Here is a 27732-nt window from a genome sequence, read left to right on the forward strand (position 1 = left end):
TCTGTGCGGGTACCTTTTATTTATGTCAGAGAAAGTCCAACTCTCCTGGCCCGAGACTGGAAACGTGCACACAGACAGAAGATGACAGCAGGCCTGAGACAGGCCTCGGCCATTTCCAGAGATCAGATCTCCCGAGCTCGTCAGGACGCCTCTCCCCAAACTCCCCTCTGCCGTGAAGGGTCAGTAAGGTTGAAATTCCTTCTGTGGTACTTCTGAGTCCACGCTGCTGAGCTGAGGTAGTGGCTGTGAGCCTTCCTTTGGAGTGTCTGACACGCGGTGGCTGCCTTTCTGTGGAGCTTCCCCTGCTCGAGCGACATATTTCTCTGCTCAGCACAGCATCACTCAGGGGTCTTAGGGAGACCAAGTGTCAGCACAGCGCCACTGAAGTAAGATGGCTGCTTGGAGAAGCCACGAATTCACGTGAGGAAGCAGCTCCTCACGCCAGGGAGATGGAAAACAGTTACTCAGTCAGCAGGGACCGGCTGAGAGGTTGTAAGGTCCGATGGCTGACAGTCCTCTTCTTCAACAGCAATGTGTTGGATCTCTTGTCCCGGGGGACATGACAGAGCAGAGCATCCAAAGTGTAAATGGTGATTTGACCGTTTATGTGCAGCTTCCCATAGACCTCATCAAACCTGGCTATGAGTGTAGGACGGCCCTTCAATTTTTCTCTCGTTTTGGCCAGCTGGAAAGAGAGTTATACTGCATTACAATGAGGTCTTCCTATCCTCTTAGAAGCAGAAATAGACATGTAGAAATGTATAGCAAATACATAAACACCAAGGCACACAGGCATGACTGACTAGAAGAGCCGGTCCTCAGTAAAGCCACGCAAGCCATATTATTTTACCTTACGGAGGCAACTCAAATAGCACATGCTTTACAAGGAGACACAACTGGGGGAGGTCAGATGACAGCGCAATTCACAAAGTACAGTAAGAGTGTGGGTGGGGCAGAGTATACAGGCTTTACACGTAGTCCACGGAAAGATGCTTGGTGTCTACCCTAAAAGTCAAAGGGATGGCGAGGGCCATGGTCTGACTGAGACTTAACAAGCTGCACAGAGGACAAAGGGTGGGGGGATGTGGAGACAATTCCAGAGGCCCCATCACAGCCCAGAGAACAAGTGGTGATTTGTACTGGGAGAAGCACAGGAAAGATGGAGAGGTGACTGTACGTGGGCCACACCGTGTGTTACAGTGAAGGACTCACTCTAAGGAGCTGAAGGAAGGGGTCAGTGTCACCCTCCTAACTTGGGTCTTAGAAACGTGACCATGGACACTGAGGTTTACTGCAACGGGGAGGAGAGGGAGATCCAAAATCGGATACACAATCTGGACTTCTATTCTGGAGGTGAAACACTGGGGGTGGGCACGCCAAGGAGGTCACTGGCCATACAGTCTAAGACACAGAGCAGGGGCCAGACCAGAGCTCTTGATAATGGCCACAGGTCCATCACTAACCCTGGAAAGTGGGTCAGCTCAAAATCAGAATGGCTGATGGTGTACTAGTCACTTTCTTCAGTTTGCTTCTATTTCCTCCTACCAAAGGAAGCAAGGGTTAACTGAGAGTGGGAGCAAGGGGAAGGTACAGGACACAGAGAAAACTGTAAAAGCGTGAAGTCATTATTCAGAGAAGGGAAGGCACCTACAGAATAGTGCAGGGAGAGAGAAGAACACTGAGAATTCTAGAAGCCACATTATCCCAGGAGGAAACAGTCATTGTGTTAATGCATGCAAGCCTTGAAACCACAGAGACTGCTGTGTCTGACCTCTTGCTGCACAGCTGGCCTCGGGGCCGGGACACCAGGTGAGCCCCTGAACTGCGCTCTTGCCCTCAGTGCCACCTGCAGCGCCGACAGACTTACCACTTCCTCTGAGAACGTGTGTCTTCTTACAAATTTCGATAAATTTGGGTCAAGAGCATCCTGTAAGATCTTTAACAGGCTTTCCAACATATTCGACTGGATGTGGATTAAGATCTGAACAGAAAAAGACAAGACTGGGCTGGCATGCCAATGCTGAGATAAGCCTGAGCTGACAGGCACCCTTTTAAATACCATCCCCCAGTCCATTAGCATATGTATGTATGCGTGTGTGTGTGTGTGTGTGTGTGTGTGTGTGTGTGTGTGTGTATGCTTTTTAAATGCTTTGCATGTACGCTCACCAGCCAAAGTTACTTTCTTACAGCTAATGACATTGCTGTGCTGGGACTAGTGAGGTGGCTCACACATCAGAGGTGCTTGACACACCAGCCTGGGTTTGATTCCTGAATTCCACAAAAAGAAACTCACTCTCTCTCTCTCTCTCTCTCTCTCTCTCTCTCTCTCTCTCTCTCTCTCTCTCTCGGCCCAACTTTAAACCCTGGCTGAAGTCTCAGTGAAGTTTGTTTACACCGCACCCATTAAAGACCCTTCAATACTAGGTGCCAAACAAGTTTTCAAAATGTCCTTGTTAACGACTTCCCATTAGCCTGGCACTCATAGCACACGGAGGTGCAAGGCTCATTGCCCCTCTAATTGTCAGTACTCGCTAGGACAATTTGAGACACAGAGAAAAGGTTTTAAAAATTAGAATAACTGAGAATTCATCAACCAATGTTAATCACTATTTATAATTTGATGTATCTTGAAAATGTATTTTCTGTAAAACTGGATCTTTCCTTTGTCATCTATGAAATAATCTTGTATAGCACAAGAAATAATTGGAAAAATACCATGCTGAACAAATGCATAGCAATTAATCATGGAAATATACCATCTTCATTATATGACTGATGGGTCCCTATGAGAGGCAGTGTTCCCCTCCAACCTAAACCAGCTATTTTGATCCACCCACTTCCGCCCTTTCTGTTTGCTGGGATGTTGGCATTTTCACTGTCGTAACAAAACCGATACTCAGGAAGGGAAGAAGCTCACTAACTGGAAGTTCTGGAGCGGCAGGGCGTGGGGCTAGCCTGAGCTCAGCTCGGGAGGGTGCTTGAACCCAAGTCACACCAGGGCAGATGGCAACGAGAAATCGGCATGGAAGCAGGATCACATCTCAAACAGGGAAGCAGGGGGAGGGAGGGGGGCGGCTGGCTACGCTTCCTCCCGCCTGAGAGCACAACCTGTGACCCCAGGGCCACCCTCTAAACAATCTCACATGTGGATATCATGAATTTTGGCCACACACGGCCTTCCATTCCCTTTCCTTATTCCCACTCCCTCTGGGACACTTCCTCTTCCCAACACACCCCTCCTATTTTCTCATCTTTTTAAAAAACAACACCCAGCCCACCCCGAGTTTAATTAGGCATTCAATGCATGGGTTATTTACTATGTCATAGGTAGCTTACTACATTTCCTCAAGAAAAATGCCTCTGCCTCTTCCAAACACCATTAACTGCCATCTGCTTCTCACATAAGGAGGGAGCCTCCTGTAGGCGCTGCCTCTTAAAGGTCTCCTAACTCACTTCCACACTAAGGGTCAAGCTTCCAATAAACAGACTCCTGAGAGACAGGAAAAAATCCTCAAGCCAAGCAGCTCACCAGGTGAGGGGTTATTTTGGTCCCTAAGAACTTCACAGCATTGAAAGACTGCCCTGTCTTAGCACTTACAGGAGTCCAGTGGGCGAGCTAGCCCCTTGTCAGAACCTCTGCAAGGTAAACTGTCTTCTACATGAGTCTCTACTTAGAGCCATGCCAGATTTCTGGAGAAATGATAGGAATTCAAACGCAATCACAGAGTGCCCTGCCCTGGCCTCCCCTGCTTCCAGATACAGCTGTAGTGGGAACTCATCCTGTGACGTCAGGTGGCACGGCTGAGAAGGCCTGTGGTTTTCTTGAGACTGACAGGGTAGAGTCAACATGAGTGTGTCTTGATGAGATCATAGGCTAAATGAATACAATACCTGGCAAGTACCAGCTGGGAAAGTAAGGAACCAGGTCCTCTGGGTCATAGAGGCAGCAGAAGCAATTCAGATAGAAAGAAAATTAAGTTGGGGGTGGGTGGCTTATGTAAGTTTGAATTCTAATTCATTGCAGCAAAAGGTTTTAATTTTAACAAACACTGTCTTAGTCAGGGTTTCTATTCCTGCACAAGTTGGGGAGGAAAGGGTTTATTTAGCTTACACTTCCACATTGCTGTTCATCACCAAAGGAAGTCAGGACTGGAACTGAAGCAGGTCAGGAAGCAGGAGCTGATGCAGAGGCCATGGAGGGATGTTTCTTACTGGCTTGCTTCCCCTGGCTTGCTCAGCTTGCTTTCTTATAGAACCCAAGAGTACCAGCCCAGGGACAGCGCCACCCACAATGGTCTGGGTCCTCCCGCCTTGGTCACTAATTGAGAAAATGCCTTACAGCTGGGTCTCAAGGAAGCATTTCCACAACTGAGGCTCCTTTTTCTGTGGTAACTCCAGCTTGTGTCAGGTTGACACACAAAACTAGCCAGTACAAACACTGATTTTTAAAACAGACCAAGCAAAAGAAAACCCCCATCTATCAGCCTTTGTCAGGCTAGCAAACTGTTTACAGATTCCAAGGAGGTGACAGTCTTGGGAAAGCTGAGGCCCATTTGTCATTCAAAAGAGTGTGATCTAACAGAAGACCCAGGATCTGAAAGCCTCCTCAGAGAAGGCGAACTGTCTCTTTCATCACCCCAGGACGGTGAAGCAGCCCTATATAATGCAGCATGAGGAATTCAGATTGGACACCTTGGAATTAAGTGGGATTCCTTAAAGAGTAAAACCATTTTAATACCGTTTCCTGATAGTAGATAATTCCTTGACTGCATTCACGAAGAGGATCGAGTTCTACATTAATTCAAGGTTCCTTATGTGTGGTCCTTAACCACTCATGTGCTGGCTTTCTCCTCAGCAGAGGACAGGCGCTGCTTTGCAGGAGCTCCATACTCTATCCCAGGCGACATTTGTGATGGTTTGTACATGCTCGGCCCAGGGAGGGGCACTATTAGAAAGTGTGGCCCTGTTGAAGTAGGTGTGTCACTGTGAGTGTGGGCTTTAAGACCCTCATCCTAGCTGCCAGGAAGCCAGGATTCTGCTAGCAGCCTTCAGATGAAGATGTAGAACTCTTAGCTCCTCCTGCACCATGTCTGCCTGGATGCTGCATGCTCCTGCCTTGATGATACTGGGCTGACCCTCTGAACCTGTAAGCCAGCCCCAATTAAGTGTTGTCCTTATAAGAGTTGCCTTGGTCATGGTGTCTGTTCACAGCAGTAAAACCCTAAGTAAAGACAGAAGTTGATACCAGGGACTGGGGTATTGCTGTGATAGGCCTGACCATGGTTTTGTTTGGAGAATGTGGATTTTGGGACTTTGGATTTGGAAAGTGGCGGAATGCTTTAAATGGGTCTCAATGGGCCATCCTAGTAGGAATGTGGAAGACTTTGCTACTGAGAGTAATTTGAACTGTGCAGACCTGGCCCAAGAGGTTTCAGTGGAGAACTTCAGAACGTGGTCTAGAGACTGTTTCTGTGGTATTTTGGTGAAGAATATTGCTACTTTTTGCCGTTGTCTGCAGAGTCTGCCTGAGGTGAAGAGACTCAGATAACTGCATTGACAAAGGAAGTCTCAGAAACGCCCATCATAGACTTCGTTCTCTGGTTAAGTCTCATGAAGAGCATTTTAAGCAAACATAGCAAACTGAGAAAGGGGAAATATAAAATATATGGTTCAGGTATTAAAGGGGCACCAGGAAGTGAAATGGAGCTGAATCCTGTGTTCAAGGATATTAAATTGAATTGAGGGAGAAATGACCTTGTGGTAAGATTCCACCCAGCTAAATTTAGATCCAGGCATGGTAGAATAAGCCTTTAATCACAGTAGGCAAAGGCAAGCAGATCTCTGAGTTCAAGGACAGAGCAAGTTCTAGGTGAAGAAAAACTTAAATACAGGCTTGGTGGACCACACCTTTAAATCCCAGTGCTTAGGAGACAGGCATGCAGGCCTCTGAGTTCAAAGTCAGTCTACAGAGCAAGTTCCAGGACAGCCAGCTTAGGCAGTGAAGGAGTTGGAAAAACAGAAAGCTGATGATGATGTAATAGAACAAGGGGCCATATTCTAGCCCCAGCAAGCAGCAGAACTCTGCAACTTTGCCTATGTGGCTCTGGCTTTAGAGACCAGAATAGAAGGCATGACTGGGACACTTGATGCTGGTTAATTGGAGCTAAGAAATTAGTGATTAAGAGAGACCAGTATCACTGAGGTGAAATCTTCAGGGAAGTGTTTCCTGAGAGCACAAAGAAGCTGTGCCCCAGAGATGCCAAGGTGGTATCTCGTGCTGCAGCTGGACTCAGTAACGTGAGAGAACCACCCAGGTGGTACTGGTTTTGAAGGCATAAAGGGGTCATAAATGGCAGCTGAGGCTTGGCACTGTGAGAGGCCAGGGAAGGCCACTGGTGAAGGCGCAGCCTCAGTTGCAGTTGATGGCCCAGGACTGAAGGGGTCATGCACAGGAGCTGAGGCTTGGCACCATGAAGAGAGCCTGTGAGAGGCTATTGGTAAAGCCTGGTTGCAATGGAAGACCCTGGTATATTGGAGATGCCGGTATCACAGGATGACCACCAAGAACAGCAGCAGCAGTGGAGTGGATCAACTTGAGCTTAAAAGTGCTGCAGAGGGCAGAGCTAGGAAGTGATGCCAGCCCTTTGGAGGAGCCCAGAAGATTATGTATGGATCTCAGACATTGGAACAAGAAGTTGTAATGTTGAAGTTGCCTTGGAGACCAAGATGTTTGAGATGCCAGAGCCATGGGCTATCTGCTGAGGAAAGCTACTAAAAGGGAGTCAAACCAGCCCAGGAGAAAGAAGTCTGTTGTAGTCAACAAAGATGAAAAAGGAGGTCTCCACCTCTGAAGACTGCTTTGACATCAGACATGGAGATGCAGAGTTTAGAGTTTGCCCAGCTGGTTGCCTGTCTTGCTTTGGGGATTACACTTAAGTGATTGGATGGATCTCAGAAGAGACTTTGAACTTTTAACATTGTTGAAACAGCTATAGACAATGGAACTTTTGAAGTTGGACCAGTGTATTTTGCATTATGCTATGTTTAGGTATGGCCCCCATAGAGTCATGTTTGAATAAGCCTATGGGGGCTAGGGAATACAATGTTATAGTTTGTATATGCTCAGCCCAGGGAGTGGCACTATTAGAAGGTGTGGCCTTGTTGAAGTAGGTGTGTCACTGTGGGTGTAGGCTTTAAGACCCTCATCCTAGCCTTCAGATGAAGATGTAGAACTCTCAGCTCCTCCTGCACCATGCCTGCCTAAATGCTGCCATGTTCCTGCCTTGATGAAAATGGACTGAACCTCTGAACCGGTAAGCCAGCCCCTATTAAATGTTGTCCTTTATAAGAGTTGTCTTGGTTAAGGTATTCATTCACAGCAGTAAAACCTTAACTAAGACAACATTTCTTCCCCCTCTCAGCAGGCTTAAGGTGCATTCCCACCAAAACACTGTCTTGTTGTGAAAAGTCAGTTACTAACCACTGCAAGGGACAGATATGAACAGCCACCGAGACCCACAGAACGGGCCCCTGAGACCCACAGAACGGGCCACTGAGCCCCACAGAACGGGCCACTGAGCCCCACAGAACGGGCCACTGAGACCCACAGAACGGGCCACTGAGACCCACAGAACGGGCCACTGTAGTGGGTCATGCTAGTCAGTCCTGTGACCTTTCCACAACTGTCAAGAATGGTGAGGGAGTCCCAGGCCTGGCTAACAGACACAGCCTTCCTAGTTTCACAGGTCTCACCTTTCTGGAGAGGTGGGACCTCTCCAGGCTTTATAGTCTGCTGTCTGTATAACACCCTGGCTCTGCTGTCTACTTAACTCTGAGAACTTGGAAACAGAGGTCAGAAGAGGACATCGGATCCCCTAGAACTGGAGCTACCATGTGAATACTAGGAGTCAAACGTGGAGCCCACGATAGAGCTACAAGTGTTCTGAATCACTGAGCCTTCTCCAACTCTTCAAGTTCCCAACTCTCAAGATCTGTGGTCTTCTAAAAGAATCCAGGGGCTAGGCTGAAGAATACACTTTTGGGGAATAGAGATAATAAGCCCAAGTGTGACGTGCTAGGTCCAACCATGCAGTGGGTGCCCACAGGCAGGCAAGTGCAGCAAGGACACAGCTGGGCTGCAGAGCTAAAGACGAGATCCGGGAAGCTGAGAGGGTAAAGGAGACCTGCGGGGGTTCACACTGAACCATGCCCTGCTGGTTGACCGCTAGAGGCAGTGGGCATGACATGGTGCACATAGGTACATGCAGGCCAAATACTCACACGTACAATAAAAAAACCTGAGAAAAAGTTGGGAGCTTGTCTTTCACAACTCCACACAGCACACATGTACTCATACTCAGGCAAGGACTCAAATGGGCTGGCTGGGTGGAGGATGGGCAAAGCAGTCCTTATTTCCGCTGGCTCAAAACGCCTCAGTTGATTCTCTGCTCTAAAACGAGAGGCATTGACAGGCTTTGCTCCCAGTGTTCTGGGAGAAAATTTTCATTTTCAGCTTGAATGTTTCACGTCTTTGCTGAATGAGTACAGCCCCTTAGAGACCCACACAAGGCTCCACACAGGTGTCATAGAAGCCCAGGTAAGTCACAGGGTGGAGATCCCTCAGCAGACTGACAATGTGACAGGAATTAAATAGACACTGTCTGCTCAGTGTCTACTGACTGCACAGCAAGCTGTCAGCTGACAGTCACAGGCACGCCAGGAGTTAGCTGCTACCACAGAAACGATGCGATTAGCACCACAGGCTTCACCCAAGGCCTGGGAAAGAGCCTTGCCTTCTTAATCTACAGCCTTCTCACACATGTCTTACATGTGCAACACACACACACACACACACACACACACACACACACGCACACACACACACACATGCACACACACACACACACGCACACACACACACATGCACACACACACACACATGCACGCACACACGCACACATGCACGCACACACGCACACACGCACACACGCACACCCCCTTCATAAACTCCTGGAAGGCCTGTGGTGGTGATGACTTCTCTCACAGGAATGGTTCTCCCCAGAATGGAGCTTGGTAAATGACTATTGTTCTGAACTGAATGACACTGGGCAATCAGGACGCTGCACACAGACAAAAACAGTAGACACTTTACCACATTTCAACTCACTTTAAACTGTAAGGAGATCACTTACATTTAAGTTGGTACACGTTATGCTTTCTGGATTCATGATTTGAGAAAAAATGGACGTAGCTTTTTCCAACTGGTTCTGGAAGGAGAGACAAAAGTCACACTGCAAAGCATGCACCGTCAATTCTGTTCTCCTGCAGGCCACGCAGAGCAAGCAGGACTCTCCTGTGCGTGGAGCCCCAGGGTTGAGCCAACAATGGAAACGACCAAAACTAAACAAACACTATATGAAGGGCTCTACCCCACGACATAGCATCCTACATTTTAGCAGTGTCTCTGAGCCTGGGTTTTAAGATGGAGGCATTAGACTGGCATTCTCCCTTCTCCTCCTAGAGCCAGCTCTGAAGAAAAGACCTACAATGAGAGACAAAGCAAACCTCATCATTGGTATAATGAGAGCAGTGAGGCTTCTAATCCCTGAAGAAATGGCACACTCCAGAATCCTTGGAGATGGCACCCAGCAAGGTGGAGGAAGAGGCAGGCAGAGGTCCTACGTGGTATAGAGAGGGCCTCCACATTCTAGTTTCTGGGAGGTTCTTCACCAGCACAACCTAAAGTCCTCGGCCTAAGTGCCTGCCTGTGGTGACTGGAACTTTGCGACTTGTAAGGGGCAAATCTGGAGGGACAGATGGGAGGAGGAGTGGGTTTGTGGCTAAGCTGTATCTGCAGGATGCGGCAGAGAGAAGGCTGTTGCCACGCAACAGGACAACAAGTGTGAGCGCACATCAGCAGGAGGGCGGATTACAACACAGAGCTGTTCTACAAGGGAAGGCCTGCCCATCTACACTGGCATGATTCCTTGCCAATGGTTTCTAAAAGAATTCGTGGTTCTGAGTGATGAGTAAGCAAAAGAGAAAGAGTGTAAGAACTGCATAAAAAAGAGTTTTAAAACTAAGAGAGGGAAAGGACACAACAAAACAGAGAGGATGATTAGTGGAGGAGACTCCAGGGTGAGACTGTTCATGGAGACAGAAGACAAAATGAGGAACAAGGACAAGCTCACGTCTGTCAGCTGTAGAAATGATATCAAGCAGACTTCTCCACAGCAGTGGGGCAAGATGTGGAACAGAAGGCCAGGGCTTAAAAAACAAACAAAAAACTCAAGAAGAGCAAGTGCTATCTCAAAATGTTAAGCCCAGCAAAACTGCAATAAAGCAACTTAAACTGCCAAGAACTGAGGTACTATAGTTCGTTTAAAGAACTCAACAGAAGGCACGCTGCGGGCAAAGCATAGAGCACTGGGAGAACAGCACACCAGGGTAACAGCAGTGAACCACCGAGCCAGAAAACACCACAGCTGGTCCTACAGAACAGCGAGAGAGCAGGACTACTCACCTGGAAAGGAAGAGATCACTACACAAAAGGAACGTAAGGGCCTGATTTGAGAGCACAGGGTCTATCTCCTCCCCTATTTCCTCCTTAAAGCCAATAAACTGGGCATATCTACAAGAAAAGCGGACACTACTAAAGGTGCCATAGCCACTAAAATTCATGAGGGAGATGAAGAGAGAGAGAGCATGTCAACCTCACCATCAGTAGCTGTTGTCACAGGAATTAGACTGAGAAAACTAAGTAACGACATGTTTTTGGAGTGGTCAGCAGAGAGGACAGGGGACGGGAAGACCTGAAACAGAAATCCCAGGCAAGCTGAGGCTGTGCTACAAAAGCCGCCTTCATAGCAGCGTTTCCACGCAGCTCACCGAAGTTCAAGATAAAGGTAAGTTCCCCCAACGCAAGGTTCCTCGGGGCCTTAGAGTTAATGAGGCAGAGTAGTAAGGAAATACAGGGGACACGAGAGAGAGCCTCCCCACCAAGTTGCCTCCCAGGCTGGCACCCAGTTATCTACAATCTGGCAAACTACGTTCAGCAAACCCTGTACTCCCTTTCAGAGAAATGGCACAAGACACTGTCCTTCTTCAAGCACTTGTCCAACGGCTTCCTTCATAAATTCTGACGTCATTTGAAGAGTAACTGGTAGAGCAGTAGCAAACCAATGAAAACCACATGCTAGAAAATACTTTGTTATAAAAATAAAAGGCTCCGAAAAAAGGGGTTGGGGATTTAGCTCAGTGGTAGAGCACTTGCCTAGGAAGCGCAAGGCCCTGGGTTCGGTCCCCAGCTCCGAAAAAAAAAAAAAGAACCAAAAAATAAAATAAAATAAAATAAAATAAAAGGCATCAAATAAAAACCCACTAAGATCACGCATGTCATGTGAATATAAGCATCTCAGGAAAGACTCGTGTCCTAAAGTCAAGTTGAAGTTCTGCAAGACTTGAAAGATACACCTAAACCAGAACAAGAAAGACTTCCAAGTAAGACTATTGAAAAGGTATTAGTGCACCCACGTAAATGTGATCAGAATGAACAGACACAAAAGCTAAGGTGGTGATGCTACCAGAGAAGGCAAAGTGACAACTATGACCATGGAGAGTCCTGCACTGCACAGCGCTCAACTCAGTCATGATGACAGAAGGCTCCATGGGAGTTCCCACTGGGATGGCTTCGGCTTCCTAAGAGCAAAGAGCTACGAAAAGACTGGGACATGTGTCTCACACAAGACTTCAGTCCCTGTCCCTCAGGCCCTGGCAGAGTAGGAAGACATGAAAAGACTTCCCTGGCCAGACAGGGATGCTGGTAAGCCAGAAGTGACCATGGTGCCCGTTAGGAGTGCATCCTTATAAGCCTTCCCCAGCATTAAGGAAACGATCACCCTCGAAGTCCAAAGTACCTATTCTAATTAGTTTTAAGTAAGCGCTCCCCCGCCTTACTGGCTAGGTAAGTGACCTAGCTTGGTTACAACTTGGTGTCATAAGACTTTTATTTTCCGCATAGCAGAGGTGATCATCTCAGAAGTGGGCTCTTCAAGACAGCAGGTGTTCTAGCACTGTGTCCTTCACGGAGATCAATCTCAGAGATTTTACCATCTTTCTGGGCCTTGGTTGCTTCGATTGTCAATGAGGGGATGACAGTCTAAGGGAAAGCTAAGGCTTCAGCTAAATATAGCAGGCGGAACTACCTAACTGACAAGGATTGACCTAGGGATCCTTACTCATCCGCACTTTGGAGAGAACTGATTTAAAATGCTCTCTAAGGACGCCATGCGGGAAGCATGTGGTGTCTTTACTGACTGCAGCTTCCTTCTATGATTCTTCCTAAGATGTTGGCCCCACCCATGCTAAGTGGAAATGCATGCTGGGCCTTCAGTTAAAAGTGAAAGCGCTATTTACAGACACAGGTATGGCTGCAAACTGCTGTGGCAAAGAAGGCATTGCTTTTATTATGGGACTTCTTTACAATACAGTTAGGAGGGAAAAATGAACCAGAAACAAAAGAAAGCAATAATGTCCTGCCCACTGCCCACCTGCTGCTATCTCCTCGCCCCCAGGCCTTACCTGATTCAGAGCTAACGCCACTGCAAAACAGGATGCTCTCCTGGAGATAACGTCTCCCTTCATTAGGGCTTCTTCTCTTAAGGTAGTACAGATTTTAAGTGATTCCGGGCTGTTCTGTGAGAAGATTGGATTGCTCAGTCAGTGCCAAGAACCCTCAGGTGGACTGATGGCTGACAGCACTCGGTGTCTCAGATCTCCTGAAAAATTCCACTCAGCAGACATGACAGTGTGAACTGGGGAAAGACTGCAGGCCTCAACCCTACAGGCAACTAAGGGACACTCGGAGTGGGACAATGAGTCTTCCCCAGGGAAGGGCACACCAACGGGTTATCAGATAACAAATGGTTGGCCCTGAAAACACGCATACAGGTAGCACTACACACACTGAGCAGGTTGTACTGAGGAATACACATGTATACACATATACACGGAACAACAGTTGGTTGAAAAAAAAAAGCTATGAATTTGAAAGAGAGCAAAAGGGAGTATATCAGAGGGCTTAGCAGGAGGAAAGGAAGAAGAGAGGATATAATTATTATTTTTTAAGAAAGATTTACTTTATTTTTATGAGTACATAGTAGCTGTCTTCAGACATCAGAAGAGGGCATCGGATCCCATTACAGATGGTTGTGAGCCACCATGTGGTTGTTGGGAGTTGAACTTAGGAAGTTCATCTGAAGAGCGGAAGAGCGGTCAGTGCTCTTAACCTCTATGCCATCTCTCCATTATAATTTCAAAAAGAAAGGAAATCAAACTGTACAGAGACTGTTTGCAAATAAACTAGGCTATCTGTATGGTAGCCGCTCAACTCTTCAGCTTGCCTATCTCCACTGCAGACCAGTTTCCACTCATACACACTCAGTTTCTTTGTTTAGTAGTGGGCTAGTTTCTAGGCATAAGCCCCACAATGCAGTCAACTACTACTCATTAACTACTACTGTAATGCTCTGTAACACGGGGGACTTCCTTTGGGGGATTGCCAACTTGAAAATCTCCAGATAAGTTAAACACTTGAAAATATTAATACTAATCTAACATAGGTCATAAAATGACCCCATAAAAGTAGAAGCTAAAGAAAATAAAGAAAAAATTCAAGGGGGTTAAGAGACGGCTCACTGGCTGCTCTTGTAGAGGGCCTGGGTTCAGTTCCCAGCATCCACATGGTGGCTCACTGCTGCCTGTAACTCCAGTTCCAGGGAATCTGATGCCTTCTTCTGGCCTCTGTCAGCACCAGCACACACATGGTGCACATATTTACGTGTAGGCAACACCCCCACACACACATAAAGTAGCTATATCTAAAAAAGAAAGCCTCATTTTTAAATCGGAAAAGTGTGGTACCAACCTCCCTCTCAGTTATGCACCGTCTGTGATGTAAATCTAGCCCCACCCTCTGGGCCACCACAGTGGTGGTTTACAATGGCAGCACCAGTCCTACCTCTGTGAGTCCGTGAGACTCAAGACTCAATCCTCCAAACAAAGTCTGAATTTTATGTGGGGCAGTTGCCAGGGGTGACTGGAAATCTCAGCAACTCTGTTTCCCAACTTGTCTCCACTTCATGAAACAAGTTCTTCTTGGATACAACACAGTAAGAGCATCCTCTGGCCCTTCTTAAGAAGCAGAACTAAGTTCTCTATTCTTCATGCACCCAGGGAAGCATGCCTGAGCAGGCTTGCCATTTGGAATGACCCATGTTCTGGTGCTGTATGACTGGGAAGGATTACCTCATCCTGAGGTCAGTAAACTACAGCCTTCGGACCAAGTCAGACCAAGTCTAACTGTAGCTAAGAATGGGTTAAGGGTTTAAAAAAGCCTATAAAAACAAATTGAGATTATGTGGTAGCACAGCTTAGAGATGGCTAAGTGGTTAAGAGCACTGACTGCTCTTGTAGAGGACGGGGGTTCAATTCCCAGCACCTACATGATGGCTCTTAACTATCTGCAAGTCTAGTTTCAGAAAGTCAATACCTTCTTCTGGCTTCCACAGGCACCAGGCATGCATGTGGTGCACAGATATGCATACATGTATACAGAATGATAATAACCACAAAGAGAATACATGAGCAATCGCATGTATCGTTACCCCAGAAGGAGGGGATGATTTCCAGAGGGCAACAGGAAGGCGGATATAGTATAGTCTACCCTTCCGGGGAATCTAGAACTCAGCAGAAGTTGTCTCGCTTTCACCATCTACATCTTGCCAAAGTGCAAAAGACGGTTGTTCGTCCCATGATAAAAATGTCTGACAAGGCTGACTTGAATTTTCTAAAAGTGGATATTTAAAATCAAAATACTTGTTTCCAGATGGAAAATAAGCTTTAAAGGAACCAAAGAAAGAAAGGAAGGAAGGAAGAAAGAAAGAAAGAAAAAAAGAAAAAAAGAGAAGAGAAGAGAAGAGAAGAGAAGAGAAGAGAGGAGAGGAGAGGAGAGGAGAGGAGAGGAGAGAGAGGGAGGAAGGAAGGATGAATGAATGGATGAATGAATGAATGAATGAATACCCTCTCAGATACTCCTCAATTCCAGGGGCCCTGAGAGTTAGGGGAAGTCTTACCAGTTTGTAGCAGATTGCAAAAGCGAGGACATAGGTGTCTTTGCTGAACTTCACATCTTGGTTTTTCATTTCAATCAGCACTTGCAGCGCACCTGTATGGAGGAAAGAAGCAGCCAGCAGTTAAAGGCACCAACTGGCAGGCCCCAGACTTCTAATCAGTTCAGCACCACCTAGCAAAGAGCAGATCTTAGCGTGATGAAAGTCCTTCCTCAAAGTCAAATAGCGCTTATCTGAATGTTAAATTAAATCATCAGATCATGCAGGAAGAATGCATAGAAAATCTGTCAAGGTTTCAGGTAATCTGGGGTGGCTCACTTCAGCCACCACATACAGTGAGATGTTTTCAAACTTAAGGAGTGAGGTCACGGTGGGGCTCCTCGACAGGAATCTAAGGGTCACATCTGCGGCCCTTCCCACCCCAGCTGCTACTCCAGTAGAGTTTTCCCACAACATCAGACTGGATGTAATACTTACTTTCATATTTGCCTTTGGTAAATAACATATTCATCAAAATATTGAATGATGTGGAGTCTACGAAGAAACCTTGTAGATGCTGGAGAAGAGAGACAATACAGTTTGGTCGAAAGTTTAAACTGTTACGTGGATGCCACATACTGTATCAGTTTTTTGAGACCAGGTTTCACTAGGTAGCACTGGCTGTCCTGTAACCCATTATGTAGATCACTGGATGGCCTCGAACTCATAGAAATCCACCTGCTGTTGCTTCCCCTGTGTTGGAGTAAAGGCACGAGCTACTTACAGTGAGGGGCCTGTATCTTACTTCTACAAGTTTTATTTTGTAGCTTCCTGAATTCCCTAGTAGTCTGGTATACAGAAGATCTTCTTAAAGCTTAACTGATGAGGAGTGTTATAGCTATGGGAATGGATACACAAGACAAGAAACATGGAAACTCTTGGTTTCATGAGTAGTGAAGAATCAGGACAGTGGCCATGAACCTGGCACTGACTAGTAGTGTCAAATAGGAGCAGCGAATTGGTTTTAGATTGAAGACGAGAATGTCTCAGGGAACTGTAGGGGTCACTGGCAGGTAACACAGTTAGTCACTTTTGAAAATAGTCTACTGAAACAGTGGTTCACAACATTAGTTTTAACTTTTATTCATCTTAGTAACAAACCCATCTCTGTACTTACAATTGGTTTTAAAATATACACGTATCAGAATAGCTAAATCAGGTAACATTTATCACTTAAGAATCACTTAAGAAACCTAACACCTACTCCCGCCATAATTTTTAAAGAGTTATGTTGCCACTACCACCGTGGTTTATAACAGTTCAATTCTCTCACACCACATCGCTTTGCCATGATATTCAAATGTCGTTTCCTTTATTCTTTTTTGACAGCCTGCTGTGTAGGCTGAGACTAAGGGATGAGAAGACATGAAAGGCTGCTCTAAATGCTGGCTGGGTTTTAGTCTGGGAGAGCTTAGGTAGAGTCGGGGAGACGGTGAGCGGGAGTAAGAGGAGTGAGAAAAATAAAGCCAGAGTCTCAGTCAGCACTGGGACGATGGTGACAATGACCAGAACAGGGACAGGGGTAAGAGACAGTGGACGGAGAGAACACTGTCACAGACACAGGGTTAGTTAGGCAAGGCCTCACTTACTCAGTTCACTCTTCTCTACAGCAGACCTCCTTACACATTTGAGGCTTAAAAAATTACTTGCATTTTGGTTTTACTGTCATAAGCAAAACTTTGACTTATAATGATGAAAAATTTAATTTTCTTTTAGTTGTAACATTATTTATTTAAAATATTAAAGACACAGTTTACTTTCCAGGTTTTAATACACACACACTAGCATGTAATTGTGTGTGCATGTATGTATGGGTATGTACATGTCAGAGAACAACCTTGGACATGACTGTTTAGTGCTGTTATTTCTTTTGTCTCTCACTAGCTTGAAACACACAAGGCTAGGCTGGTTGGCCAACGCGCCCCAAGAATCCAGGTCGCCACTTCTCTGGCATTGTGACTGTAAGTACATACCACTGTGCTGAACTTTTCTAAAATATGGGTTCTGGGGAGCAAACCCAGGTTCCCTTCAAACACTTTTTTTCTTTTCTTTTGTTTAAAGTAGAAGCCAGCAAGAGCAGATGTTGAAACTGGTCTTAAATTACCTTTTCTCCACTTGCTAATACATTACTCCACCTTTCTAATGCGTGGTGTTCTTAAAGAAGGGCAGCTCTAGTGCTAGGTGTGATGGTACATTATCCGAGTCACCCCACTCAGAAGGCCGAGGCAGGAGGATTGCAAATTAGAGAGCAGCCTGAGCTACCTGTGTCAGATAAAAACCCTAGGGATCATTCCAACAGTACAGAACACAGTACGTGAAAGAGAGGAGGGAGTAGCACCAGGCCTGTTCACTCCACACTTCCTAAACGTGCTAAACTATACACTTGGGCACCAGCCCAAGTTGACAGCGTCTCTGGCTATGGATGAATTTATAATGTTTCTAATTCAGTCTCACCCTCTGTAATATAGAAAAAATAGTCACATCTGATGACTGGTTGGTCTGCAAATGATAATAATAATAATAACAACAACAACATTTTTATGGGAAAGGGTTGATGACATAGTAAATATTTGGTAAGCAACTAAAAATGTTTATAAAATGTATTTATTACTATTGTGTGCATGTGTGCAAATGGTGCACACATGGAGGTCAGAGGACAACTGTGTGGACTAGCTTCTCCCCTCCACATTTACTTGGGTTCCACAGCTTGAACTTAGGGCCTCAGGCTTACGTGGGAAGTAGCCTTATCCATTGAGTTATCATACTGCTGTGCAAAATTGTTTTGATTTAGAAAAAGAAAACCAGAATATATAAAAGCATTTTAAAACTTGGCCACTTATAAATGCAGCCTTTGGTCAAAAATAAAATCAGAGAGCTTCTTTACTCGACCTAAAGGTCTTACCTAGAAAAAATATGTAATGAAAAAGATGTCTTTTCTAACAGCACCGAGAACACCAGATCGCATCAGCAGGGGAAGGAACCGAAAAACAATCACCTTGTCTCTGATGAGCTCCATTGCAGAGTCCTCAAGGTCCAACTCGTAGCACAGCCTCATGAAAACGGGCCCGAACTTATACTCTCCCAACGTGAAATTTCTGTTTTCTGTATGGTACCTGGTAATCAAGATTAGTCTATTAGCAAAAACAGACACGGGGATGAGAAGATCTAAACCAGCAAGCAGAAAAACCCAAGTTTGGACTCCCAGCACCCACGTAAAAGTCAGGCTCATACATCTGGAACCCCAAGTCTGGGATGCGGTCAGGAATCTCGGCGTAAGGACAGCCAGTGTAGCCAGTCACTGAGCTCCAGGTTTGGTGAAACCTAGTCTCAAAAAAACAAGGTGTAGGGCAACTGAGGAAGACAGTTGACTGTCATCTCTAGCCATGGGTATGCACCCTCACATGCACATGTACACACACACACACACACACACACACACACACACACACGATATATATCACACATACCACATACCCACAAGGACAGATACAGACACAGACTATAATGTGCACTCTACGAGATGCTGGGAGCACAATAAAGAATAAGGAACTCCCAGTTTGGGAGAAATGGGATTTGAATAAAACCAGGAATTGCAGAGTGTAATATATTGGGCACTGAAACGAAGTTTTGTTAGAGGCCAACTCTAACGCGCTCTGAGAAATAAGACAGTGAAGTACACACCACTGTGGCCATCCCCTAGACTAAGCAACTACCTGCTGGGCTAGGAGTGCCTACAAGCAGCAGGGGCTCTCAGAATGGGCCCCACCACAGAACAAAGGAGGAGAGCTGGCTTTGTGTCACACAAAACCAACAAGGCACCTGTAACTTACACCAGCCCCTGCTTTTCTAAGTTCTGGCAAATGCCTATGTAAGCCATGGCTGTTAGGTAAACAAATTAAATGCACTTTTGGAAATGTAAGTCCTGGGAAGAGATTTTAACGGCAGTGACATCGTACTATGTGGCATAAGTTCTACAGGTATCCAGTCAGCTACTGGACACAGACCAGCACAAACCTACTTCCAGTAAGCAGCCATCGCTGCTGTAGGCACCTACAAGGAAACTCTGGTGACATGGGGAGCACTTCATGGTCACACGCAGGTCAGATTTCCAGGATGTAAATGACTTTAACACAGACTTTACTAGAAAACATTTCTCCCTCTGCTGAGACAACATGGGAGCTGAGGTGGCACTGGGCTGGGCTGTTGTAAGCACACGCAGTGCCAAACACTGTGGTGAATACGGGCCCTGCCCCCTTATAGGACCTGAGAACTGAGTTATTAAAGACAAGAGAGGACTTTGGACTGCTTCTGCGAGATGGTTAAATCCAGCTCTTCTGTTTATAGACTATATGACTGTAAGAAAGTCAATTAACCGTCTGGAGCTTCAGTTCCTCACCTGTGAACACAGGAACTCCATAGTTGTGTGCGAACTGGATAAGGTTTGCTCGGCACATGACCCAATGATTTCATGTTAGCTATTATACAATGTGAGGCATCCTTAAAATCTAAAAGTATTTCAGTAAACGAGGAACTCATGCCAGATTAAAAACAGAAAGCCAAAGTTCCCCTGGTTTGATGTCCATGTTCAAAATGAAGTTAACACCACACCAAAGAAAGGGAGGGTGTAAAATCCCCATAAAGTGGACAGCGCTGAAGCAAGGTTATGAGGAGATGAAGCTGCTACCCCACTGTGGCTCAGTAAGGATGAGCCTCTGTTTCACCCAGGCCCTCCCCTCCTGGCTGCCGGCTATGGGCTTCAGGAAGACAGCAAACAGGTTGGCTGGACCTTTCACCCTGCCCAGCTGCTCACGAAAGAGGCAAGGGAAAGCAATGGGGTTGTGTTGTGATTGTCAGTGAAGGACCGGAGTCATCCTTTGGACGTGTTGGTGAATATAAAAGCAGAAAGAATGTTCAGAATTTTTATCCTGTTTATCTTGTTGTGTTATTCTTACAGGTATCTGCTGGCTTTAGGGTAATAATAAGGAAAACAAGGGAAAAGTAACCAGAGGGCCTCAAATAACAAAGCAAAGACAGATCTGCAGGCTTACTGGTAGTCTGTGTCACAGCTTGAATTTGGTTTGTTTCCCAAAGGTCTCTGTTGCAAGTTTGTTGTTCAATGTGGTCTAATGGGATGTCCTCAGACCAACTAAAAATAATGCTCTCAAAACGGTATTTTTCATATGCCCCCCTCAAGTCCTAGAGGAGTGATTATAAAAGCCGGAGTCTGTCCCACTCAGCTTTGGGGCCTCCTATATTGAGATGTGAGACATTGTGAGACAGCCAAGAACCTTCAGGAGAGCCAAACTGATGCCAGTGTCATGCCCTAGACTATCCAAAACTGTGAATCAAAAATAATCTTCTTTCTTCATAATCAGACTGTCTTGGGTGTTTTTGTTATAGTTATGAGAAACAAATGTACTCTTTGACCCAAAACAAAAACAAACAGTATGTAAGCTTTCTAGAGTTATTCACCATGACGTTAGTTGTGTTAAAGAAAAGCTACAAGTAATTTAGATATCTAACAACAGGGACCAGTTGATTAAAATATCTAATATGTAGTAGAATAATCTAGTGCCACTCATTATGATTCCTTACATTTAAATAATAAGACTAACATATGTTGTATTTATTTATGGAATACTATCTTTTATACAGTAATCAGAACTAAAAGGAGCTCGGTGTGGTGACGAAAACTCATCAAAACCATAAAATATTTGCATAAAAATCCGTGAAAATCTGTAACTATTCAGATGAGCTTTTGTAGGTTGATGTCCATATACAGGTGAGGGCTGGCACAAGTTAGGTCAAGGCCATGATGGGACAGTAAAAAGTAAGGCGGGGACAAAGCTTTTGTAAGGCTGGAGAGAAGGGGAAGGAGAGGAGAACGAAGATGGAGACGAAGAGAAACAACCCAGATCAGGGTGGTCTTGAATGGCCCTAGGTAGTTATGAATGTTTAAGGGATGGATTTCTATAGGTAAATTTATCTTATGTAGGTGGGCAGTTTATATCCTTATCAGTTGGTTGTGCGTTTATTGTGTGGATGTATTGTAGACTGAGAATTTAACATATGAATCTGATTGTTGAGTTACAGCTTATAGAGTCATAATTTCACCAGGTAGTTGGGAGTTTATGCCTTAACTACCAAGGTGCGGCTGTTGGGAGTGTAAGCAGAGTCCATAGCAGGGAGCTGTGATAGGCCAGCCGCTGCTGGACTTCTAGAGCCCTGATTTTACCGGGTAGCTAGAGCCAGAGAGTTCGCAGCTAGCAGAGAGCCGCCAGGAGAGATACTAACCAGAGGTAAATCATGGTTAGTTCCATATGGCCCTCCAGTGCCGAACTAACTCTAGGGACCGGCATGGCAAGGTGCCACGCTGGAACGGCTTTCAGACTGCCTGGGTCTGAGAGTACTTGGGGGCAGCGTGGAGCCGCTGAGATAAAGATACCCCAAAGTCCCTTGTGGCTCTATGGGTGCCAATGCTAGCTTGAGATATAAAAGGTTACCCATTTTTAAATAATTACAGTAACAAGCTTTGAAGAGACTTCCCGTCATTCCCAGTCCTCCCCACATGTGCCTGCTGCCCCAACTGTCCAGCAGTACATCCAGTTCCCCACATCCAACTGTGGTATGGCCAGACAAATCACCTTAGCTAGGAGACACTGAGCTGTTTGTGGTGCTGCCCCAAGGCTCGGCAGCCTCCCGATTTGTGTGGGCTTGTGCCGCATACACCATGCTAACAGTGGGGTACTAGAGGAAGAAAGGGGGAGACCACACGGAAAAGCGCAGAGGCGATAGAAATCTAAGGGAATCTTCTTGGACTGTTTAGTACTCCCCTTCTGACAAAGGAGTCTGCAGTAAAACCTAAAAAGATGCAGTAGGCAGAAAGCAGGAGGAAGGAGGGTGAGGAGGCCACTGGTCCCAGGGAGAGAGGAAGCAACGGACTGTATCCTATCCAAGCGAAGAGGCTCCAAAAATACCTGTCGGTGTGACTGGCAGCTGCCAGAGCGGCCCTAGTGCATGCTGAGGGGCTAGGGGGTGGGTAACTGGAGGGACTGGCCGCCATGTTGGCAGGTTATGAGGTGCTGTTCTATGCTTGGCCCCCGGGTAAGGATCAACGCCCACAGTTGAAGGTTATCTGGAAGTCATCTGTGTAGAGGCAACTGCTCTGGGAAGGGCGGGGTGAGACGTGAGAGCCCCAGGGTTCTCAGGGAGCACCTCACCTGTAAATGACGGCTTTGGCCAGTCGCACGTCTTCCGAGGACTGGCACAAGTGCAGCAGCGTTTTCAGCTCCTCCCTCAAGATGAGTTTGTTCTGGGTCAACTTCTCCTCCATGTTTCTGAAATAGATTTCTGGAAGAAAGCACAGGGTGGCGGCGGTCAGGAAGGGTGGGGAGTGTAAGGAGGCTGACCTCAGGGAGAGGAAGCCCAGCCATAGCGCACAGCAAAGAGGTACCAAGGGCATTTGTGTCATGGCTTCCCTCACTGGCTTCCTGCTAGAGAAGTGGGTGCTGACAAAGGTCTGTAAGACACGCTGTGTCACACACAATTCTGGGCCACATTCCACCCGTCTCCAGACAACACAAACTGAGAGGGGAGCAGTGCCTCTGGCACCGTTTGGGTGATACTTGAGCACACTCAAGCACACTCAAGTGTAAACGAGCACTAGTCCAGCCCTAATAAACCAAAGTTCAGGTGACTCGTGAGAAGATAGTGTGGGCAGGCCCTCACACTCGCAATGAGTCGGATATCAAGAAGGGAAGCAGGAAAATGCAAATCCATGATGGGTTTAGCCAGACATCGTGATTAGGATAATTTCCTGTTCTTGCCCTTGATTCAGCTTCTCCTCTTTGATCTTCATGGTCTGCCTTTACTATGCTGTAAGAAAGGAACCACACGGCTATATGATGAGCAGAGAAAATGTTTTAAAAAGAGAAAGAAAACACAAACGGAGACAAAACCCACCGCAAACGACAACAATCCCGGTTCTCTAAACACTAGCACTCATTAGCTACAGAGTCATTTTTAGGTCTGCTCTATCTATGATGTCTTTGCACCGATGGGAATGTGTAAGGCGGTGGTTCTATGGGAACACACTTTGCTCAATACTGCTGTGAGACACAATGCAGGAAGCCAAAGTCAAGGCTACACTCAGTGCAGGAGCTGTCTGGGATTTGTTACAAGCCTAGAGCTGTGAAAGAATGCTGTTGATGCACACTTGCAACATAAGAACAAGAGTGGAGTCACTCCGATCTTGGCATCTGAGAAAATTCCTATATGGTTAGTGGCCAAGGCATTGGATCTTTCAAGCTTCCTTCTCAGAACCAGGTGATGGTTTTGCAGACGCAAGGACCTGGGCAGACCTAGGTCCTGCCACTTACATGCTCTGGAAAGACCCTTGTCTGTGAGACATCATTCCTCATGCACCAAGCCAAGACTATGATGCCTACACCCACAGGATTACATGAGGGTATGGACGGAGAGCATCTGACAAGGGGCCTGCCATATCGTCACTGCCGTTACGTAACGGCATTAGCAACCTCATTTCCATCCTAGCCCTGTGTGAACTAAGCAGTACAATTTTAGAGATTTCTAAGCAACTTCTCATTTAGAAGATTTTAAAACAACGATTTCGCATCCTGCACCTCTTAATCGTTTACCCAGTGAATCTAAAACATTTTAAAAATGTAAATTAGGACTTAAATAGTTTGACTTGCAAGTATCTTCACAGTCAAGAGGGATGTGTCTCTCACATGGCAACGGCTCCTCCCTAAGAGTTTAAAGTCTACCCAGGGAGACAGGTTACTTTGTAGCAATAGCATGTGAACCATGGCAACAGGGTAAGAAGAGTCGCATTTTGACATCTGCTGTTACCATGAGCAGGACAGATAAAAAGTTTCCTGGAAGTGGAAGAATATCAGTGAACATAGTGATGGAGAAGTCTGTACAAAGCGTGGCATATAAAAGGATGGCACTGTGCCTTCCTAAAATGACAGAATGGCATCAGCAGTGTACAAATATCAGTCTGACAATGCAGTAGACCGTACTGACTCTCGAAATTGCATCTTGGAACATGTCCACAGCTGTCACAGCTTTATGAAGTCCGTGACAGTTAGACATGACAACAGCACAGAGTCCTTCCAAAGCAAACCTCAGACAGCCCCCCAAATCACCCAAGATACAAAGACAACCTGGGGACTGGAGATGGCTGAGGGTTGAGAGCACTTGTTACTGCTGCAGACGACTCAGGCTCAGTGTCCAGGGTCTACATGGCAGCTGACAATTCCCTCTAACTCCAGAGGACTCAGTGCACTCTTTTGGTCTCACTGTAAACACATAGTATATACGTGCAAGCAAAACACCTACATACATAAAGTAAAAATAAATACATCTTTAAAAATATATATAAGAGAAATAAAAATGAAAAACCTTCGGTGAATCCACATTGAGTGTATGTGGGGTCACAGGTGAGGCAGGTACAAGATAGAATGAAGCCTGTCATTGCTGCCAGGCTCAGAGAGAGGCCTTTGGCAGCGTGATATGGGATGGAGCAGAGCGGGTGATATCTATCAGATATATTTGGGCAATGTGGTGCCAGACCTAGTGGGGCTAAAAGACAGCCTTTTATTTTTTATAATTTTACAACAACAAGTGTATTCATGGAGATACAAGCATTCTCCCCGACTGCTGGGGCTTGTCCCTGAAGATCAGTGAGAAGGACCAGGGTGGGAGCAATGGAAGCATGAGATGTTAGTCAGCTGTTCAGCAGTATCTGACAGCGAGAGGAAGGAGTGCTGGGCGTGTATCTAAAGAACTCAATTAATTTCGGAGGGTCACGAGACAAGCTGAACAGCCATGAATGTAAGAAGAGGGTTTGGGAGGGGACGCTGGGAGGTGGAGGGTCAGAGTGGCCAGTGTGTCATGTACATATGTGAAACTGTTTTAGGTCAACAGACAAGGTCTTTTAAAAGCCAGAGGAAGTCTTAGATATGCTTATGAAGGAATTGGAAGTTATAAATATATACCCTACCTGCAGGACAGAGGGAATGAATGCAGCAAGACTGCTAAGATACTAAAGGGACTGAAGCCTAAGGAACTGGTGTCCTTACATTTTTAGTGTTTTTTAAATTTTTTTTTCTTTTTTTTTTTTTCGGAGCTGGGGACCGAACCCAGGGCCTTGCGCTTGCTAGGCAAGCGCTCTACCACTGAGCTAAATCCCCAACCCCTAAATTTTTTAAATATTTTAATTATATGCACACACACACACCTGCACATAGGTTTTGTACACATTTCTGCCTTTGAAGGCCAGAAGAGGGCGCCAGATGAGTTGAAGCTAGATCATTCTAGGCAGTTGCAAGCCACTCAAGGTGAGTGCTAGGAACCAAACTCAGGTTCTCTGGAAACAGCAGCAAGCACTCTTAACTCCTAAAGGATCTCTCAAAGGCAGGAAAAACAAAACAGTAATAATGACCCACAAATGCCATCAGCCTTACCAAATACCAAGTTTGCTAAGTTTGACTGCTTTATGCACCCTAAACACAGTGGGTTTTTCAAAGTAAATGCCAGAGTCTATAATGTGAAAAATGCCACACCATGGTCTCATTGGCCTACAAATATATCACACAGGTCTGTGTTTCACCAAGGGTTAATCAACATTTGAAAGTCAGTCACTTGGATTCTTGAATGATGTATGTAGTCTATTCAAATCTGCCGTCTTTCCAATTCTATCTCTGTCCATCTCCCAGTTGATGCTGATGCTGGTCCTCAGATTATATTCTGAGTGGCACAGATCTAGATGACTGGCCACAGGGCTAACTTCACTATTTCCCTGGGATCCTGGGGGACAGGGCTCCCAGAGTCTAGAGAAGAGCTATAGACTTTAAGTAGCAGAGTATGAGAGGAAGGGTAGACTAGGAAACTAAGCAAATGGTCACTCTTTTTTTTCTCTATGAGATAGGTCTTGAGAAAAATGAATAGAGACAAAGAAGAAATATGAATAACAATGAGAGAATTGATGAAACATAATATTACCTTTGGTGCCAGGGAGGTTATATGCAATAACCATCTTTTTATGTTGAAATTCCTTTAATTTCACAATGTTATCTGTGAGTAGGTATCTTTTAGCTAAAAATTAGAAAAAGAAAATAAAGTCATTTTGATTGCTTTTCCCCCTGCTAGCAAATAAGAATTATAGTATCCCTGGTGGAGAAACGAGCATCTCCAGTCAACGACTGAATGCAAGTGTTACATTTGAAAGTAGGTAGGGATTGATGGGGTGTGAAGACTGGCTGACAAGGTGACATATGAAGCACAAGTGGTTCCATTTGCCATCCAGTCAGGGGCTAGCAGTGCACAGATACCACACACACACACACACACACACACACACACACACACACACACACACACACAGAGAGAGAGAGAGAGAGAGAGAGAGAGAGAGAGAGAGAGAGAGAGAGAGAGAGATTGATTGATTTTGGGAGAAGCATGAGATACTGGAAAAAGCTACATTGTGACTTCCAGTTTTAAAACTTCTGCACTGAACATAGCCTTTCAGATCGGTAGCCTTATGTCAGAAATCACTGAGCACAGCTTAGCAAGTCTGGAATGTATCCTTCTTCTGCATGGTTGGTTGGCTGTGCATGAGATAAAAACAGATGAACCGTGCATGCACTGAGATCTGATACCATAAAGTAGTAACAAAAATAATTGTTTTTTATAAAAAGGCAGTCCTGTGAAACTGTCAGACCCAGGTCTTTAGTTTAAATACTGCAGCTGCCAGCTCCCTGTGACCTTGGGCAAGTGACAACCTAGTCTACTTCCTATTCTGTAAATGAAAAAGGGTACCTCTGGGTGCTGAATGAAGTTAAATGTGTGTGTGTGTGTGTGTGTGTGTGTGTGTGTGTGTGTGTGTGTGTGTGCATATATATGTATATAGATACATGTGTGTATATATAGATACATATCTATCACACTAGGACGTTAAATAATTTTATTGTCAATAGCGGTCATGTGTTTAATATTTTCAGAAAGGCGGTAAGGAATAATTTGGGGGATGAGGACACCTTCCTCGAGTCTTTTAGAATAGAAGCTGCACGGCTTGGGTTCCCATGTCTTAAACTCCGTACCAAAACTTTGCAGAAAAGGAACCACAACGAGTTAAGAAATGTTCTCAAAGAGCAACTTGGACCTTTGCGAGTCCAGACCCTAGCTGTCCTCTGCTTTTCCGGCACCGAGCAGAGGGATTCACAGACCCAAGGAAACCTGGCTGCTCACGCATGCTGCTAAAGGGAAAGGGCGCACGAGACTTCTCCAAAGAGAGAGCCGCCCCCTTCGCTTCCACCCTCCCTCCTTTCAGGCGTGTGGCCGCGGGTACCTCCGAGAGTGCAGCGGCAGCAGGCGGAGCCTGAGCCTGTCACCCCGGGATGCAGTGAACGATGCGGTACCCGCAGGTGTTCCAAGGGCCGAAATACCGTAGCCATATTGTTCCGGGCCGGGCTGCACCAACTGCGGGACCCGCGGCCAGGGGGGACCGCCCAAGGTGGTCCGTCCACTTCCGGCGGAGGCG

General features: G+C 45.9%; 1 protein-coding gene across 2 annotated transcripts; it reads right to left on the minus strand.

The window, feature by feature from the left end:
- Ptcd2 (pentatricopeptide repeat domain 2) lies at nt 1-27674 on the minus strand. Of its 2 annotated transcripts, XM_006231847.5 has the most exons (11): nt 27541-27674; nt 26196-26288; nt 22388-22517; nt 18163-18280; nt 15606-15684; nt 15132-15223; nt 12580-12693; nt 9192-9266; nt 3892-3930; nt 1868-1981; nt 1-685 (listed from the first exon to the last, which is right to left on the minus strand). In XM_006231847.5, the coding sequence occupies exons 1-11, from the start codon at nt 27644-27646 to the stop codon at nt 461-463; spliced, it is 1185 nt and encodes a 394-aa protein (XP_006231909.1). In that variant the 5' UTR covers nt 27647-27674; the 3' UTR covers nt 1-460. The 2 variants fall into 2 exon arrangements, with proteins under 2 accessions (XP_006231909.1, NP_001101118.1); NM_001107648.1 differs by lacking the exon at nt 3892-3930 and having other exon boundaries at nt 5-685; nt 27541-27673.
- Nucleotides 27675-27732: the final 58 nt, after the last annotated feature.

This window comes from Rattus norvegicus, chromosome 2 (genome assembly GCF_036323735.1).
Source record: "Rattus norvegicus strain BN/NHsdMcwi chromosome 2, GRCr8, whole genome shotgun sequence".
NCBI lineage: Eukaryota > Metazoa > Chordata > Mammalia > Rodentia > Muridae > Rattus > Rattus norvegicus.